General features: G+C 45.4%; 1 protein-coding gene across 1 annotated transcript; it reads right to left on the reverse strand.

The window, feature by feature from the left end:
* Nucleotides 1-2,315: 2,315 nt before the first annotated feature.
* On the reverse strand, nucleotides 2,316-12,737 carry LOC116938877 (rho-related GTP-binding protein RhoE-like). The gene is made up of 5 exons (XM_076058426.1): nucleotides 12,031-12,737; nucleotides 8,592-8,679; nucleotides 6,477-6,586; nucleotides 3,811-3,945; nucleotides 2,316-3,660 (listed from the first exon to the last, which is right to left on the reverse strand). Exons 1-5 carry the CDS (start codon nucleotides 12,214-12,216, stop codon nucleotides 3,394-3,396), a joined length of 786 nt encoding a protein of 261 aa, XP_075914541.1. The 5' UTR covers nucleotides 12,217-12,737; the 3' UTR covers nucleotides 2,316-3,393.
* Nucleotides 12,738-16,875: the final 4,138 nt, after the last annotated feature.

Genomic DNA, 16,875 nt, shown 5'->3' on the forward strand with positions numbered 1-16,875 from the left:
TTGTTCAGCAGGATCGTATGTATTTAAAGTCTAACGTGATGGCAAAGCCACGTAATATGTACACTTGTACTGTGGGAAACTGCTGAGGCTAAACATATACTTTTACCGATACATTAATGAGGTGATGTTACTGTTACTTCTTATTAAACCGGCTATGCAGTATTGGTGCAGTGGTTAAGCACAACGCATTTTTAACTCAGCAACCAGTTTTATTTCCGGCCACGGCTAACATTAGCGGCGAGTGAAATACTGAATCGGTCTTGCAACCCCCTTCTTCACAAATCCACACTGACAAGTCTGGTGTCTACAGTCAAGCAAACCCCCATAATCAACACGGCATGGGGAGGTCTTCATCCAATAGTGGCTAGACAAAGGCCTTTACATTATTAAATCAGTAAAAAACAAGGCACTTCAAAATGTATTTAAAATGCAGACCTTTCCCATTCAACACTAATACCAGTCTAATTTTATAATCCATCAGCAGTGGAATGTCATCCTGTTTCCAGAAAGCTGATAACGCTACCATTCCACCTCCGTGCACAGGAATAACAAGAATAAAGGATATGGTACAACCACGATGCAGAATTCAGTGGGGTGAGGGCAGCAGCAGCAGCAACGTTTCTGTGTAATTCAAACAAAAAGTGACTAAATGGAACGGAGATTCGTTCACAAGAGAAACGAGAAATAGTAACTGTGGTGTGATTTTCGTCAATTCACAGGATTTGAAATACTGTTGCATTTTTGTGGAACGAACCAAGCCTAAGGTGACCTGCTTTTGTGAATCTTATCACGGGTTCAACTTTCACTTTATATCATCGGAGGTTTGCACTTGTGGGATTTCTCTGCTGACGTTACAAGTCAAATACGGGAAATGCATTGTACCAATCAGATTAAAAATATTTTAGACATTTTGTTGGCGGTGGTGGACAAGAACACATTTAATACAACTCACTACGTGTCATTAAAGCAATATATAATTTGCAATCCTTTGTCAATCCACTGCTGGATGAAGGCCTCCCCCATGCCATGTCGGTCATGAGGGTTGTTTGGCCAGAGGGAGACAACAAACAAGACAGCGAGGCAGAGACAAAGGAACATGGAGACAGATAAAGAGAGAGATAGAGGCAGCAAGTTTGAGAGAAAATGGGAGATAAACAGGAAACAGGCAGATGACTTGCCAGTTAAAATAATTCAGATTTGCAGAATATCTAATATACCGAGTAGCAAAGAGTGTTTTGCACTGTGCCCCAAACAAATATCCTTACGCTTGAGCCAGTGGCCCCTCTTTGGAGTGGACAGAGCGGAGAGAAAGCCCGAGATGTGATGGCTAAGGCAATCACACTTTACACTCTGATGGCTTAAAACGTCGAACACAACGTATGAAAGTTTTAAACTGTGAACATCGTTTTGATTAACATAGAGTAACAGACCCTTGGATGAAGATCGTTGTGCAGACTTGTGTAACTTAAACGCACCCAGCCCAGTGACGAGCAAGTTTTGTATCCACAAGGCAACATAGCATATCTTAACCTCCAATGTTGTACAAAACTCATCTTTAAGCCCTTTGTATGACTACAGTATCGTGAAGATAATGCAAAAGAGCAGAGGCAAGACTGCAATGTTATGCACTGCGATGTTGGAACACAACTTTATCCATTTTTAAATATTGCACCGAGTGTAACCTTCATGGTGTCATCTGAATGTTATCGCGGTTGTCGATGCTTGGCCAGCTTCCTGTTCTTTTTTGTTCTGGGTGCTGACAGAACGTTGATAGCACCAGGCTTTGACGTCAGTGAGCGGGTCATATGTAGTCCTTTTGAAGTTCGAATAATCAGGTTAACATCTCCCCAACGGTGCCAGAAATGCATTGCTGTAAATGGTAAGTTTATAAAGGACACTAAAGCGCGCTGTCTTGCCCCCATTCCAGAAAGAATTCGTTTGTCAGATTAACCTGTGGCCCGTCACCTTCGTGAAGTGGGAACGCTTTGAATCCAGCCCTTTTTTTCACGTCAATGGTACGTTACCTTTCCACAGCTTGCACTTAGTCTGTTGCTACCTTTGCCGGCGGCTTAAGCATTTCATCAGGGCAGTGCTACTCATGAACCCGGAGGCAAGAACAGGAGCAGACCTGTGTCTTGTCGGCCCCTGCCGCAGCTGCCACAGGATGCCGAGTGCAATGGGCGGGCCACTGGTTGGTGACCACACATTCTGAGAATGCGACAGACGACCCAACGTAGTTCCTGTAAATGCAGTCTATTTTACGAACGATTAAATATTTAGAAAATGTAAATACATTAAAAAAATTGGATTCACCATTTATATGAACAGACACTTTTTATTTTGTTTGGCACAGGCATATGCAATTGACAGTACACAGCTGTTACAAAGCATAGGGAGCATTAGATTGGAGAGAAAAAAAACATCACAAGTATCAAAGCCGCACGCTTTAAGCCAAAGCAACACTGGTAAAGTGACCTCTCCGCCAAGCAGATCTCCACATACGAAGCTGAATGGGGCGGGAATGTAGCGTCAAACACAATTGCAAAGTGCAAAATTGAAACAATTCCAAGAATTTACATTTTTAAGGACTTCTTTACACTACTGTACTTACAAACATATAAATATAAACACGATATTTTACAAGCTTTATTCTTTGTACAGAAGAAAAGTATTTTAACAACAAAAAAATAAAAAAAGATAAATAACTGAAGCCCTTGTGTTTTTAGAGTGTGGTAAGGCAACACCATTTTTTTTAAAGGGAACTCAGCCGATGACAACCTCTCCATCTTTTTTGACTATTTTTAACCTTGACATCAATGTCCCGCAAGGCTTTACAAGATCCAGTTTTCGTTTCCAATCTTGCCGGTTTGCAGCTTGATGAAGTAGCTTGACATTGACAAAACTGACTGCTAACCGCCACTGCCACTATTTTGAATCTGCCCCAAACACATTCAAGTGTGAGCACACCGCGAGTGTGGGCTCCTGCAGCGTGGGCTACCGAGAAGTTTGGTTTGAAAGCAAATTGTCTTCATCCTTCACGGACAACTTGACCGCATCCAACGTGATAAAAACAAACCCAAATGGAATGAATGATGTGCATTGGTTCATGTTAAAGTGTTCAATACACCCTCGGTTTTTAAAGGCAGTGTCTTCAAACTCGGCAAAGAAAAAAAATACTGTTTAAATCAATCACCCACGCCGAACAAAACAAGCGTTTGGCTCCGGAGCCACATGGCGCACCCCAAGTTCACGCGTTTTATCATCAAACGAGAGTCCCATCGATATCCCCGTGGGCAGATTGTCACACATAATTGAATGGAGGCAATGTAAGAAGGTCGGCACAGGGGCAAGAATTCCAACACAGGGCCTCTCGATGGCGGGTGGCCAACCGTCTCACATGATGGTGCAGCTCTTGGCTTTGTCGGCAGCCGCTGGGTCAGAGTTGAGCTCCGGGCGACCGCCCAGCCTGGAAATCCGCTGCAGGAGCCTCTTGGAGCGACTTCGCTTGAGTCCACCAGAGAGTCGCCCTCCAGCGGCAGAGCCAGGTGTGGATAGGGCCATGGCGGCTGCGCGGAACACCTCCCGCACGCTGCTCTCCAACGTGCGCGCCGAGCACTCCAGGTAGCGAGCCGCGCCTATCTGTCGCGCCACGCTCGCGCCCTGCGGCGAGCAGACATGAAAGAAAGAGAGAGAAATCCACTCGTGAGTAAATTCACAGCGTCAAAACGTGCTGAGACTTGGATGTTTTTAATTAGTATTTTAGGCGTGAGCGTTCAAAGATTTGCAATGGCATTGACCGACTTGTATTACCTGTTCGTAGGAGATTGGATTCTGTTGCTGCTCCGAGAACTCAGAGAGGATGCTAAAGTCTGTCCGCAGGTCCGATTTGCAGCCAACAAGGAACACCTTGGTATTGGGGCAGTACTCTTGTATCTCACCCTGCCACTGTAAATAGAAAAACATCATTAGCTTGTTTCTCACACACAAAATGCACATCACACCTGGGAAAAAAAGTGATTTTCGAATCTCTTAAATTGTCCAGGGTTTACATTGGCCAATTCAAGCAGTGATAACACCTTGATGTGTTTTTTTAGTTCATAATCAGAGGTCAAGGTTTAATTGATTTTATGTCACCTCATTGTTAAAACCACACAATTGTGCAACAAATCAAAGTGTGTTGTATTAAATTGCTATCGAGTTCCAGCCTCTCTCTTACGATTAACAATGTATGGCATGTTGTTTCTTGTCAAATCGTGTTCAGATTTAAAAACCCTCAGTTATCGAACCAGGCATTCATATATTCCAGAGCTCCCATGGGTATTGTTAGAGCTGTACTCACGTACAATGTAGACATTTTAAAGAGTAAATCATTTATCTCTTTTAGTGGAGTGCAGGACCAAAAGGCAGCCTGTAAATAATTCACACGTGGGGGCTGCTGTTCCGTGGGAATGGGAATCCAATTAACTTGCTTGAGACAACCTAGCACCCCACTGCTACTTGCTCAAGTAAATAAATACATAAATGGGCGTGTTTCAACAGCCTCTCCAAATATCTCCAGATCATCTTATTCCACCACTGAATGTGCAAACACACAAGCACACGTGTGCTTGCACATTCAGTGTGTACGTATGTGTGCAAATTCTGCGAAGCGGAAGTTAACGTTGCCTAGGGGTTGCATAGCAGTTGTGTTCCATGGGACAGTGAAAATGTGGGGGCACCACAAACTATGACAAACGGTTTGGATATAAAACAGAATAGCATTCCTTATTTACATAGTTATGATTCTAACAGGGCAACATTTTTGTACACGTACAGTGCTTTGTCAATCACACGTACTCGATGAGGGTCTCCCCTTGCCGAGCGGGTTGTTTGACCATACTTCACCACGCTGGTCAGTGCGGGTTTGGTAAAAGTGGACAGTGCAAACGTGAGAGCATAGGACAGCACAACAATGTATTTTTCTGTAATGCCCTCTCACTGCCCACAACATGGCCCCCGCAACAGCTATTATAATCTGCTGGGCATGGTGGTTTCCCATCCAAGTAATATGCAGGCTCAAAAACCTGCTTAACTTCTGAGATCTGGTGCATTGAGGGATTCTGTCATAGGCAAGGCAATATTACTGGAAGTTAACATTTAAAATTTCTATCTCATGTGAAATGCAATGCACATGTTGTGGGGCAAATGGAAAAAAAATCCATGTGGCTTTTTTAAAGTGGGTGCTCTTTGGATATCAAAAAAACTGCTGTCGAATTTCAACTGGAAGACTGCCAAGTACACTTCGATCAACAAGCACTTCTGCCTGAGATGCCTTTGTAATGACTCTGATTGATGGACTGATAGTGCAATTTTTGAGATGTATGAAAACCAGACAAATAAAATTAGTGTTGGGGATTGCGGGAAATATCCTAACAGTTTACAAACTTCCATTAACATGTCATGCAATAGTCTCAATAAGAGTGCTTTATAATAATAATGGCCGAGGAAGCCTTGCAAAAATATTATAACTGACGGACTGGGTGGTCAGGATTTCCAAGATGAAACAAAATAGGATTTTATAAATCCACCCTGCCACATTGAGCAAACACATCCAGAGTCCTGAACGTCTCATCACTAGAATGGATTTGTGAGAAATGAGATTACAAGAGTCCTCTTTGTGTCCAGGCACAAGACACTTCATGGTGCGCGGAATGCAACAGACCTGCGGCACCATCTGTACAACTACTTTGCACAGACGAGTTACATTTTGTAGATTGTTTTTATTCGCCCGGCAGAACTTCAGTTAAATGGCTCCGACAGTAATTTCCGTGGGCTGCAGACATGTGGCTGTAATTAAACTCTCACTCTGCCACAGCGGTGGGTGTCAAGAGTGGTGTGACTGGGGCCCAGCTGCTCGACAGTCCTTGGCAAACAGATTTCCTTGTTCGACACCATGTTGCAGGACAGACGGCGAGTCAGTGTGGTCCACAGCCACGTAGGTGACGGCAAACAGTAAATGTGCTAAATCGAACAAAAGGTTTTTTGAATGTAATACAATTATTGTTAAAGATCACTCTAAACCAATATAACTTCGGAAGACAAACTTGTGCGCGTATAAATAAGTTTCCACGAGATTTGGAAATGTTTATGCCTCAAAGAAAACAATTATACTTTTTTCAAGGAAAAAGTTTGTATTATTAAGTAATTTGCTTTATATGGATGCTTCTGTGGTGTTTTGGTTAGCATACCGTAGTTGGCATTCCAAAAGTCGATGGTTCAATCGCCCGGCATGGCAGTTGAAAGAATGGACATGTTTCTTAAATCCCCCTGCCTCTGTCCACCGAGCAGTATAAACAGATTACCCCAAACCCCAGTTAATGCATCGGCAAGTCGTGTGTGATCGGGTAAAATATGGGGGACTCCCAATCTCTTCCACGACATCTGGCCAGCATCAAAGAGAAAGCCAAAACTCATTCTAGACTAGTGTTTCATCTCACCTTCTTCAGGACGCTGTCCAGAGTCTCTGGTCGAGCAATGTCAAAGCAGACGAGGATGGCATTGGCGTCGGGGTAGGAAAGGGGCCGCACGTTGTCGTAGTGTGGCAAGCCTGGGAATGACAGTGACCACGAGGCTGTTGAGTGACTGTGGGCAAACCGGGAACTCGAACCAGTTAACGCTCGACAATCCGTGGGCGGATTAACTGTGCTTGGGAAATTAATTATGTTTTATACACACGGTTTAATTATTAGCTGCTTCTTGAGGGTCAGTGACTGCGTGCCCACACGGCAGTGGTAAACCGATTATCTTAAAAATCTCGACAACGCACATTAGTCTTCATCTTCACCCCCATTCTACGTAGTACATGTTTATATCCTGATTAACTTTTCAGTTGCATTAACGTTTGTTTTATCTGGACGACCCCTCTCCATTTACTTTGTAAAGACGGCCCAACTGTAAATGTTGTCTGAAAATCTATGGACTGGTACAGCCGTGATATTTGTTCAAATGAACTCGTTATATGGTCAGGTATTCAAAGCAGGCATTGAGCCAGCCCCCTTTGGAGTAACCTAGATTTTTGTCTCATTATGTTATTATTTCACAACATGTCATTGCTAATTTTTTTATTTAAAGCTTTCGTGACTGCAGTAATTCATATTCTTAGCTCTTTCGGTAAAGTCACGTTGAAGGGAAACAATAAAATAATAAAATATATATAAAACGTGACTTTACCGAAAGAGCTAAGAATATGTCATTGCTACCCAATAATTACGGAAAGTTGCTATTATAATGGTAATATTTATATATCCAGATACATTAATAACTGTACATTGTGAAAAATATATATAGTTTCATGATAATCTGTAATAAAACATTGGCTACAGAAAACAATTATGTATTATGAATATAAACAAACACCTCCTCATTGATTTCATCAACAGTAAAACATATTAGGAAGTGCTTGACAATCGGTTTTTTTAACAATAACCCTAAACTTTATATCTTTTTTTATACGTAAATGAGAGGCGTGGCGCATTCCTGGAATTTCCACATGGCTTAGTAGGAGGTCCTGGGCAGAGCAGGAGGGCTGTTTAAACAACATCTGCAGTTGAAGGGTTACACTTGCGAGGAAGACGACGAGCCGATTGGACCGCATCGCTTGTCGTTGGCCAAATTTGAGAAGGATGTGGCGGGGAAGGAGGGGCCCTGGCTTGCGAGAGTGGGGTTACTGGAAGTGGCGGTGGGGGGGGGCACTGGAGAAAGGAATGTGGAATCTCCTGAGGGAGGGGGTTGGGGGGGGTGTTATGGGCATGTCTGGACCTGTTTATAGTGCTCAGTATGTCACTGCTTGCTTAAAAATAAAGTCTGACTCGTCATTCGTAATCGTTGCCGTAGAAATAAGTAATAACTGAATGCATTCTTAAAAACTGGCGTTGTCTGCACTTACTGTGGTAGCTTATGCTCGGCTGTTCAAGTACCGTCAAAATGATCTAACAAGCCAATACTTTGACATTTGCCAGACGCCAATTACACGTGCCAGCACATGGAGATTACTAGACGTTTAATTAGCCATGAAGAGCATCATACGCAGCGGACGTGGAATGCGATTCGCCTGCAGGTAGGAAAGCCACATTTAGAAGTGTATAACACAGTACCGTGACTTCCCTATAGTTCGCGATCCCAGCAGCCGTGCTGTTCTTGACACCCATGGCAATGTTTACAAACGGCTCACTAGCGCGGAATTTGTATATTACGACACCTTAAGACTCCCTCGTCGTCGAAATGAATACTAAAACGGCGAAGTGGTATAGGCCCCGCAAAGTAATCTATTATCACTATGCTGGTGGGAATTTTATGGCGCGCAGCACATTACCCAGGCGTTAGAATTCAGAACTAAGGAGTAGCTCGCCGTTTAGTTTATCACCAACGTGCAGTATCACTGGCATGTGCCATGCCTAGCAGAGGACCAGACCGCCAATGTTAACTCAAACTTGGCATTTCATTTAGGCATTTCCCCACTGTCGACGAATTACCGACGAGAGAAGGTTGTGCACGTGTGATAGTCTAATACACGTGGGCATCTCTGAGCAGGCTGTGGCATGCATCCCACTCACCAGACGTGTCCCACATGATGAGCTCCACCCTGTGGCCTTCCAGCTCGAAGCTGGCGGTGTAATTCTCGAACACGGTGGGCACGTATTGCTGTTGGGCAAGAATGTAATCCGTCAGCAATTGGAGCTTACGACAACAGGGCACATGGAGCTAAACAATTCCGCAGATACTGCAACTAGCTCGGCCATGCACGCGCATTGTTGACATGACCCGAGAGGGCTTGCGTAATTTTTTATAATGGCTAAAACCAGTATGAGGCACTGTGAGCATGAAGAATGGGCAACAGAATGGAGGTTGTGATGTACACGTGCTCAGTTTTTTTATGTTAAAATAAAAAATAGCAATAACTTGTGTGCCAAATGGTTACGAATTGTTTTATACAACATACGAGCATACAAAATACTAAGCCAATTTTTTCAACTGCCCCTCGTATAGTGCTGTGTATCTCATAAGTGTGCAGTGTTATCATTTAATAATAATGCATTACTCCAATACATGGAAAAAGCACCGCATGTAATTAATATAATTCACTTAAACCATTAATTGACTTAATATGCAAACAGCATGTACAACAATCCTGTGCGAAACATAGGATTAACCCGGCTATATAAACTTCCTTTTAGCTCTACGTGTGTACGTGTACAGCCCAGCCCTACTGTCACAACCCACCGCTGGATGAGGGCCTCCCCACACCATGCACTTTTAGCTAATGACGGGTCGGTTGCACTTTAGAATCCATAAATGAAATTGTGTGTGTGGTCTGGTGCTACGCGCTTGATGTATAAAGTGTGTCAGTCGGGAAAACATATACGTGTGTGAACATGCTGTCGAGTCACCGCACATACTGCCCCGACGTTAAGACTTTACTGCGCATGAGACACGCGGTTCGCACATTGCGCACTGATGGGAGTGGAAAATGGGCTCTCGGACCGAGACCACTACCACCGCCACTTAGCCACTCGGCCAGCCTCATTTCCCAACACCCAGCGGAGATCGCCAAATGGCCTGTGTCCTAATGAATGAGATATTTTGCTTGGCTGCTTCTCGCTCAAGGAGTCATGGTCCAGGGTAGATTGTTGGGATTTTGGGGGTTCCACAGCCACAGGCAATCGATCAAAGCCCCGTCCGTAAATATATCATGTATTACGTATGTCACGCCTGCATAGACCTGTGGTGTACACACACGCAGTGTAATGTATACTGCCCGCACTGAACTACAGCACGTATTCAGGTTCCTTGGGATCTATAGCAAGAGCCATTGTTGGCCGATCCCGACCCAAAACCCTATCCACAGGAAGTGTATACACTGGATTGTATTCAATGAATGTTCCAACAAGGTTATCATGAATTATTTTTTAAAATGTACATCCCTTTCTCAGTCCACAGCTGGACGAAGGCCTCCCAAAGCTGTACCTGTCGTGTGGGCTTTTTGGCCATATTTCCCCCACACTAGGCAGTAAGGGTTGGTAAATGGGTGGCCCAGGTCAGGTTCAGATATTCACCACTCATGAACTCCTGTCACTGGGTTCTCCCTATCATTATTTATTAAATAATTCTAAACAATACTGCGTGGTTTAAATGTTGCCAACACATTTCTTATATGCTCAGGTTTTTGTTTAAACCTAAAAGTTTGCGCGAGCTTCTGCGGTACTACACAACAACGTTAAAGACAATTACAGCTAAGATGTTGACGAACACCCTGGAACTCGTCTCACTCCGATGTATGTCGCCAGTGCCTTGGTAGACACGTGGAAGTTGATGAGAATCGTTAAAATACAATGTTCACACAGCCAAGTGTGTGTGCGTGTAGTTATGGTTTCTAGTTCCAATGGCTGTCGAATTATATTATCAGTACTTAATAATGGACGATACTTTTAGGGACATCTAAATATACGATGGCCCAACACTGGCATGTGGTTGGAACCGTTTGCCCAACTGGGTTTGTGAACAAGTCGTGGTGATGATGGGCTTATTGGTAGTAGTGGTTGTCAAGGTTGGTGTAATTATGGTGGCGATGAAACTGGTGGTGGTGGTTGGTGGCCTTTGTGGACCAGCAGTGACAAGAAATTGAGGCTGAAAAGTAACCACAAGATGGCAGTGCTGCAAACGGGATTCTTCGGTCCACTCGAGTGGAGCTTTATGGTTATAATCATCACCACCCCGTACGCGATTATTCCGGTTTAATTTCACGTCAAACTCTCAGTAATGGCATTAGTAAATCATCACAATGCAGGACCCCCCCCCCCCACCAAAAAAAGGGTATTGAGATTCAGCGAGGCTTCTTCACTAGCAGTGGTAGTTGTCAGCGGTGTAATATAATTCGGCTACCTGTACAACAGAGACTAGGGGTGGGTGGGTGGTGGGAGCATTCGCGCAGCGGTTTGGTGCACTAAACTTTACTGCGAAACCCAGCAACCGCGACCGACTTTGAATCCCGGCCACGGATTATCATCATCATTATCATCATCAGTGCAGAGTTACACAAAATCCGCACGCAAAGGTTCGTGATCAAGTAAGGAGTCTTTCACCCAGCGGTGGATTTGACAAGCAAGCTGTACATTGCGTCAATGCAATGTAACGAGTCCGAGGTGACATCCACACCGAGGTACACGGAACGTCGAAAATCAACTCGCGGGATACATTAACATCGCAGAGAATCGTCGACGGCCTGGGGGAGGCCTTCATCCAGCAGTGGATCGACCGTGGCCCGATGATGACCGATGACACACGAGCAGCCATTCGCCATCGACGATGACTGGCAAACAAAACGCGCGTAAACCAGGCTAGGTTCACTTTGGGGCTATCGCGTGAAATGTGGAAGACGTCGCTGCTTCTGCTGCTGGCAAGGGACCCAGACGCGAACCGACTGGAAATGACTTGGCAGATGCGCCACCAGTGCTGCCCACTGAGCCACCACCATCATCGTCGTCGTCGTCGTCATCATCACCGCCACAATTAACATCAATAAGATGGCTCGGGGTGGGGGGGGGGGCAAAGATAAAGATCCCCCGTGTAGCCTGAACAGACTGTAGGGGCAAGTGCTGTTAGCGAGTAGCGCCTGTGAAGGCCGGACCGGCACACGAGGGGGTGGGTGGGTGGCCAGCACCACCACGCCCGGCCGCCTTTGTCTCCCCGGTGGTGATGTTTACCACGCACCGCACCGGGCACTCCGTTGAGGCCGAGTCGACCTAGGGGAGGCCCAGGGCCTGTTCAGACAATCGTCACCACTGGGTGTTGGCCAGTGAGCGGGGAATCGGACTCGGCTCGCCGGGTTCGTAGCGCGCTAACCCCTCTACACACACAGAGAGACACAGACAGAGAGAGAGACAGAGAGAGAGACAGAGAGAGAGACAGAGAGAGAGACAGACACAGAGAGACAAACACAGAGAGAGACACAGAGAGACAGAGAGACAGACATAGAGAGAGAGAGAAGTATCTCACCTCGGGGTAAGAATCCTTGGCGAACGCGTGGAGCAGCGCCGTCTTGCCCGAGCGACTGTCCCCGACCACCACGACCTTGCACCTCGCGGGGGGCGCATCGTGGGGGGCTCCTCCTGCCCCAGCGGGGGGGGTCGCCGTGGCCCCGCGGCGGGGGCTGCTCGAGTCCCGGGCAGCCGAGGGCAGCATGGCTTTAGCAGCAGACGCTGGGAGAGCGAAGTGGAGGTGGTGGTGGTGGTTGGTTGCTGGTAAGGCGACGACGGCAGGGCCAGCTAGATCCCGTGGGCAGAGGAGGCGCTTGGCTTGGTTCAAATCGGAAAATAAAACGAAATCGTTGTGAAAACCAACGCCGAGCGAGCGAGCGTGCGTCCTTGGTATTTTGCTGGTTGATTGATGTTATATATCCGCCTGCTGGCCCACGGCACGTTACAAACGTGGCCTGTGACAAAAAGAGACAATTCTGAAACACCGACGAGAGACGCTGCCCACCGCTGTGGCAATTCCTATCGTGTGGGACGATGCGCACTTGGCTTTCCCTGCAGGTCCTAACACACACAGACACGCACTCTCTCTGAATGCCTGTGTCACCCTCCTCTCTCTCTCTGCAATCCTGCGGCTAATATATCTGGAGCGAGCCCGTGCTTACGAAGCAGCACGTCCAAGGAGGAGCGTCCGCGGCGCACTGCGAACAGTGAGCGGTTCTGGGCCCTCCTCCGCGCTTTTATATCGTGCGCGGCACCGCCTCCACCAATGAACCAGCAGCAGCAGCGGGCGGTTTGAGAGCCTTTGTTTGCTGGGTATGGGGGGGGGGTAAGGAGGACTAAAGTTGTTGGGGGGGGGGGGTGGTGGTGGTGGTGGGGGGCCGTTGTGTTAGCACAGAGGAGCTTGGAGGGGAGGAGGCGCTTGGGTGGTGGGGGCCTCGTTCCTGTTATGATTGGAGGGAGTTCAGCAGGAGGAATTGTCTGGCGTGATGCTGGAATTTACCAAGACGTGCGAAATGCGCCTTTCCGATTCGAACGCGCCTCGCCGTTTCCCCAACAGACCCGGAGCGACCTCATCTCCTTTCCCTTTGTAAGCGGTGAGGAATTCATCAAATATCTCTCCAGGCTTTCTCAACGCACCCCTGCCCGCTTTGCCCCTCTTTTGGGTTTTTCTGAATTTTCCCAATGTTTACTTTGTGACGAAGACGTTGTTACTTCGATCCACCGTACTATTCAATTGTGTTCGGTCGATCATCGTCGTTTCCCGCAAATTGCTGTGAACCCCTACGACCTGAGTTTGAATCAGAATATGTATTTAGACTGGAGAAATCCGATGAGCCATGAAGGTATTTGACACAGATGTCCAGGAGGATGTGCAGAGGGACATCTGTGAAAAATATATTACTCCGACTGGAGTAATATCTGAACCATATCTGAGCAGTCGTAGGGCTGTCTGAGTAATATACAGCTCCATAGCTGGTGAAAAAGACTGTGAAAATGTTCATTCACCAAAACGGCATTGACCAGCGTGGTGAAGTATGGTCAGACAAACTCCCATGGCATTGCATTGAGAAAGGGAGGTCATACTATACAATACATACTTACGCGACATGAATGCAGTGTACAATGTGTTCATGTGTTGTCTATACATTGATTAATTATTACACTATTTTCTATTGAAGTTGTGTTCAGTTAAAACATACATATTTTGTATTTTGTCGAAATCCTGGTGTTTCCAAATTGGTTACTAAGTTTTCACATATTTGGTAACTTGGTAAACGACAACAATTGTGCTTCCTAATCATATAAACAGTGACTTATTCACTTTCGCGGGTTTATTTGATTAGCAAGCACAATTCCCATTGTTTTCATGTATGGGGCTTTCCAGTGAAACGTGTTTACCGGTGAGCTTAGGTAAGATATACGTGGGGAAGGAGAATTGAGATCAACATAATGAAATAAAAAACATTCACGCGTCGAACACGAGTCGGTTTTTAAAATGAAAACAGCAATGCAATCTAAAGGTTTGATCAATGTTTTTAATGTTGTTCTCATCATTAACTATTTACAGCAAAGACCAATGTAGACATCGAAAAAATATGAATGATCGTAAATTCTTTATTAATCATTTTTTGAAAAATATGGCACAAGGCTGTGAAAGGTCAACACTCAACCAACAGTTAACCTGACTGGAGTGTTCTTATATAGACTGTATTATAAATTATCGAGTCATATCACAACCCCAAAACTTGACAAATTATTGAATAGTGAGCCATGTGGATTTTTAGAGTACTGTAGTTTTTAATATTTGTGTTAAACATGGCAGAGAGACACTCTTAAAGTATCTTTACTCTGTAGAAGTGATAACCCTTCGAGATGCGTCACTTAAAACAGAAGAATGGGAGAAATATACTTGGAAAAATATCTACTTTACAACGTGAACCAGGACTCCCCTGGCTGAGTGGCATTTTCTGTAGCCGCACAAAGCCGTTTGGAACTCTCTGCCCACTGCACATCCACAGCATCCAAGGACTATCCACCTTCAAGGCTCTCATCTGTCCAGGCTCTTAACTGTTCAGGACCTCACTGGGTTCAGGTTCTCACCTATTTAGACTTTCACATGCACAGGCTTTCATCTGTTCAGGCTCTCACCTCTCCAGGGCTCTCACTTATCCGGGCTTTCGCCGATTCAGGCTCTCAACCATTTCATGTTGGCATACTAGGGACTTTGAGCTCTGGCTCCACAACTCCCGAGACCTCAATCAAACAATGCGTCCGATTCATGAAATATGTGCGTGTCATAAAATGATCCTTATGGCGGTACCCCGGGATGCCAAATCATACAAAATGGCCGAGGAAATTAAATGTTTTGTTTCTGGGACACTATTTTTTACAGGGGTGTCCTTAACTCCACGACTGGGGTAACCAATCAATCCGACATCAGTGCTACTCCGCGATGTCGAAACGAAGCGAGGATGATTGCGCTGAAACTCTGAACGCTCCTATGCACCAGTTAGTGTATTGTCTACAGCTCGTCGAGATCAGTCGATTACCACTCAGAGTCACGTGGGCAGTGTATGCAGGAGGCTCCTGTGATATTAATTATCTAAACAGCAGTGCAGTCTTGCAACATTCGTGGGAAAGGGAACCAATTTAGTTGCAGTCATTTTTACTTTAAACGTTTCAAAATTACCGCGTGGTATTTGTACATTATAGAGCACATCTACACAGGATTGCATAATGTCCTATAATGGCATAAGTGATGTAATTAAATATCAACTCTCACTTGTGTATATACTGCACCGAGTACATGATTACTGAACTATTGTATGCTTTAAAATATAAACTCCATAATGGTGCATTATATGATGGTGCAAGCCTGTAATCCAGCACTTTGGAGGATAGGGTTGGTGGGTCATATTGATAATTGAAAAACTCAACCTGCTGGGCTGCTAAGTGGGTAGGAAATTACAAATAAACGAATTTGTTCAGACATTTCAGTGTTTTTGCATCACATGCATTGTTTTTTTTTTCTGCAGGTACTCCGGTTTCATTCGAAATGCAAACCAGGATGCCCTGTACCCTAATACATCCGAATGCAGGGCCTCTTTTAAGGAGTTTTAAAACTCGTTGAGGCTTTCCTTAACGAGTAATTTTGTATTTTAATCAAATATATTATTACTGCATAATGCACACAGAACCAACGGTCCAGTGCAGGTAACTGGGGCACATTTGGCTGACTGAGCATGGGTACTATCACAGATAAGTCCAAGGACTGGAAGGTCAGAGCAATCGGGGACGAGGTGGTGGGTGTACATCGGAGGAATTGTCAAATTTTGTTACGGTCCACAGTGTAAACAGTCTGCAAGCCCCCATAACCGCATAAGCAACATAACGTGCAATTTCCTTGATTAAATAGACTCCCTTACGTGTTTCATATTACAATTTACCAGGGCAGGAATATAATTATTTCAAGGAATTTTACTATGTTTAATGGATGGGAAACAGCGTTGAGCTCTTCGTTGATTTCCGAACCCTAAGAGGCTTTGACTCACCCCGTTAGTGGGTGAGGTGAGATTTCCTGGGCAGCCGGGTTCTCAACACAGAGTATGCAGGTACTCAGAAAGACCAAGACTACCACGCTTTAAACTGGGATTTTGAAAGCAATTCGTCCATTCACAATTCTATAATTTATTCACTTCCATCGTTTTTTTATTGTAATTGGAATTTCCAAACAATTGCATTTATGAAAAATGCTTTACTCAAAGAAAACCAGTGGCTTTTTTTTGCAAAGGGTGTAAACATCTTGTGAGAAGAAGAAGCAGAAGAAATAAAAACTCAGACGGGTTTCCCAGGGTTGTGTGAGGCCAACAGAGAAGGGTAGCCGCTTGCATGCATCTGGTCCGAGACCCTCTCGATAATTTGTGCCCAGAAACATTTCGAGCCTGGACGCCACCACTGGCTGAGGGAATTCCTTTCCCGTGACCCTGCTGTGCCGCTCACACCGGATACACCGCCGCAGTCCGGGTGACAAAATGATGAGCGTGATGCACAACGTGGGGATCACAGGGGTGGCGGGTGCGAGCGACTCCATTTGACCTCCTGAACCTCTCCCGCCCTGCACCCTCATCGCTTGACATGTGTGCCCTCTTTGAGTGGGCGTACATGCAGATGTTCGCTTCATTGCCGATTGAAGACCTATCGAAGTGTATACGGATCGTGACCGCCCTCTCCTCCCCCTCGCAGAAGGACGCCGTTGAGAAATGAGTGCCCTTTGCCCTGGAGGACGTCGCTTCACGGTACTGGAATAATGTGAAGCAAATTCAGCGGTAGCCAACGATCTGGTGTTGTAAAACATAACAGTTGC

Source organism: Petromyzon marinus, chromosome 4, assembly GCF_048934315.1.
Source record: "Petromyzon marinus isolate PM22_M1 ecotype Great Lakes invasive population chromosome 4, UKy_Petmar_22M1.pri1.0, whole genome shotgun sequence".
NCBI classification, from domain to species: Eukaryota; Metazoa; Chordata; class Hyperoartia; order Petromyzontiformes; family Petromyzontidae; genus Petromyzon; species Petromyzon marinus.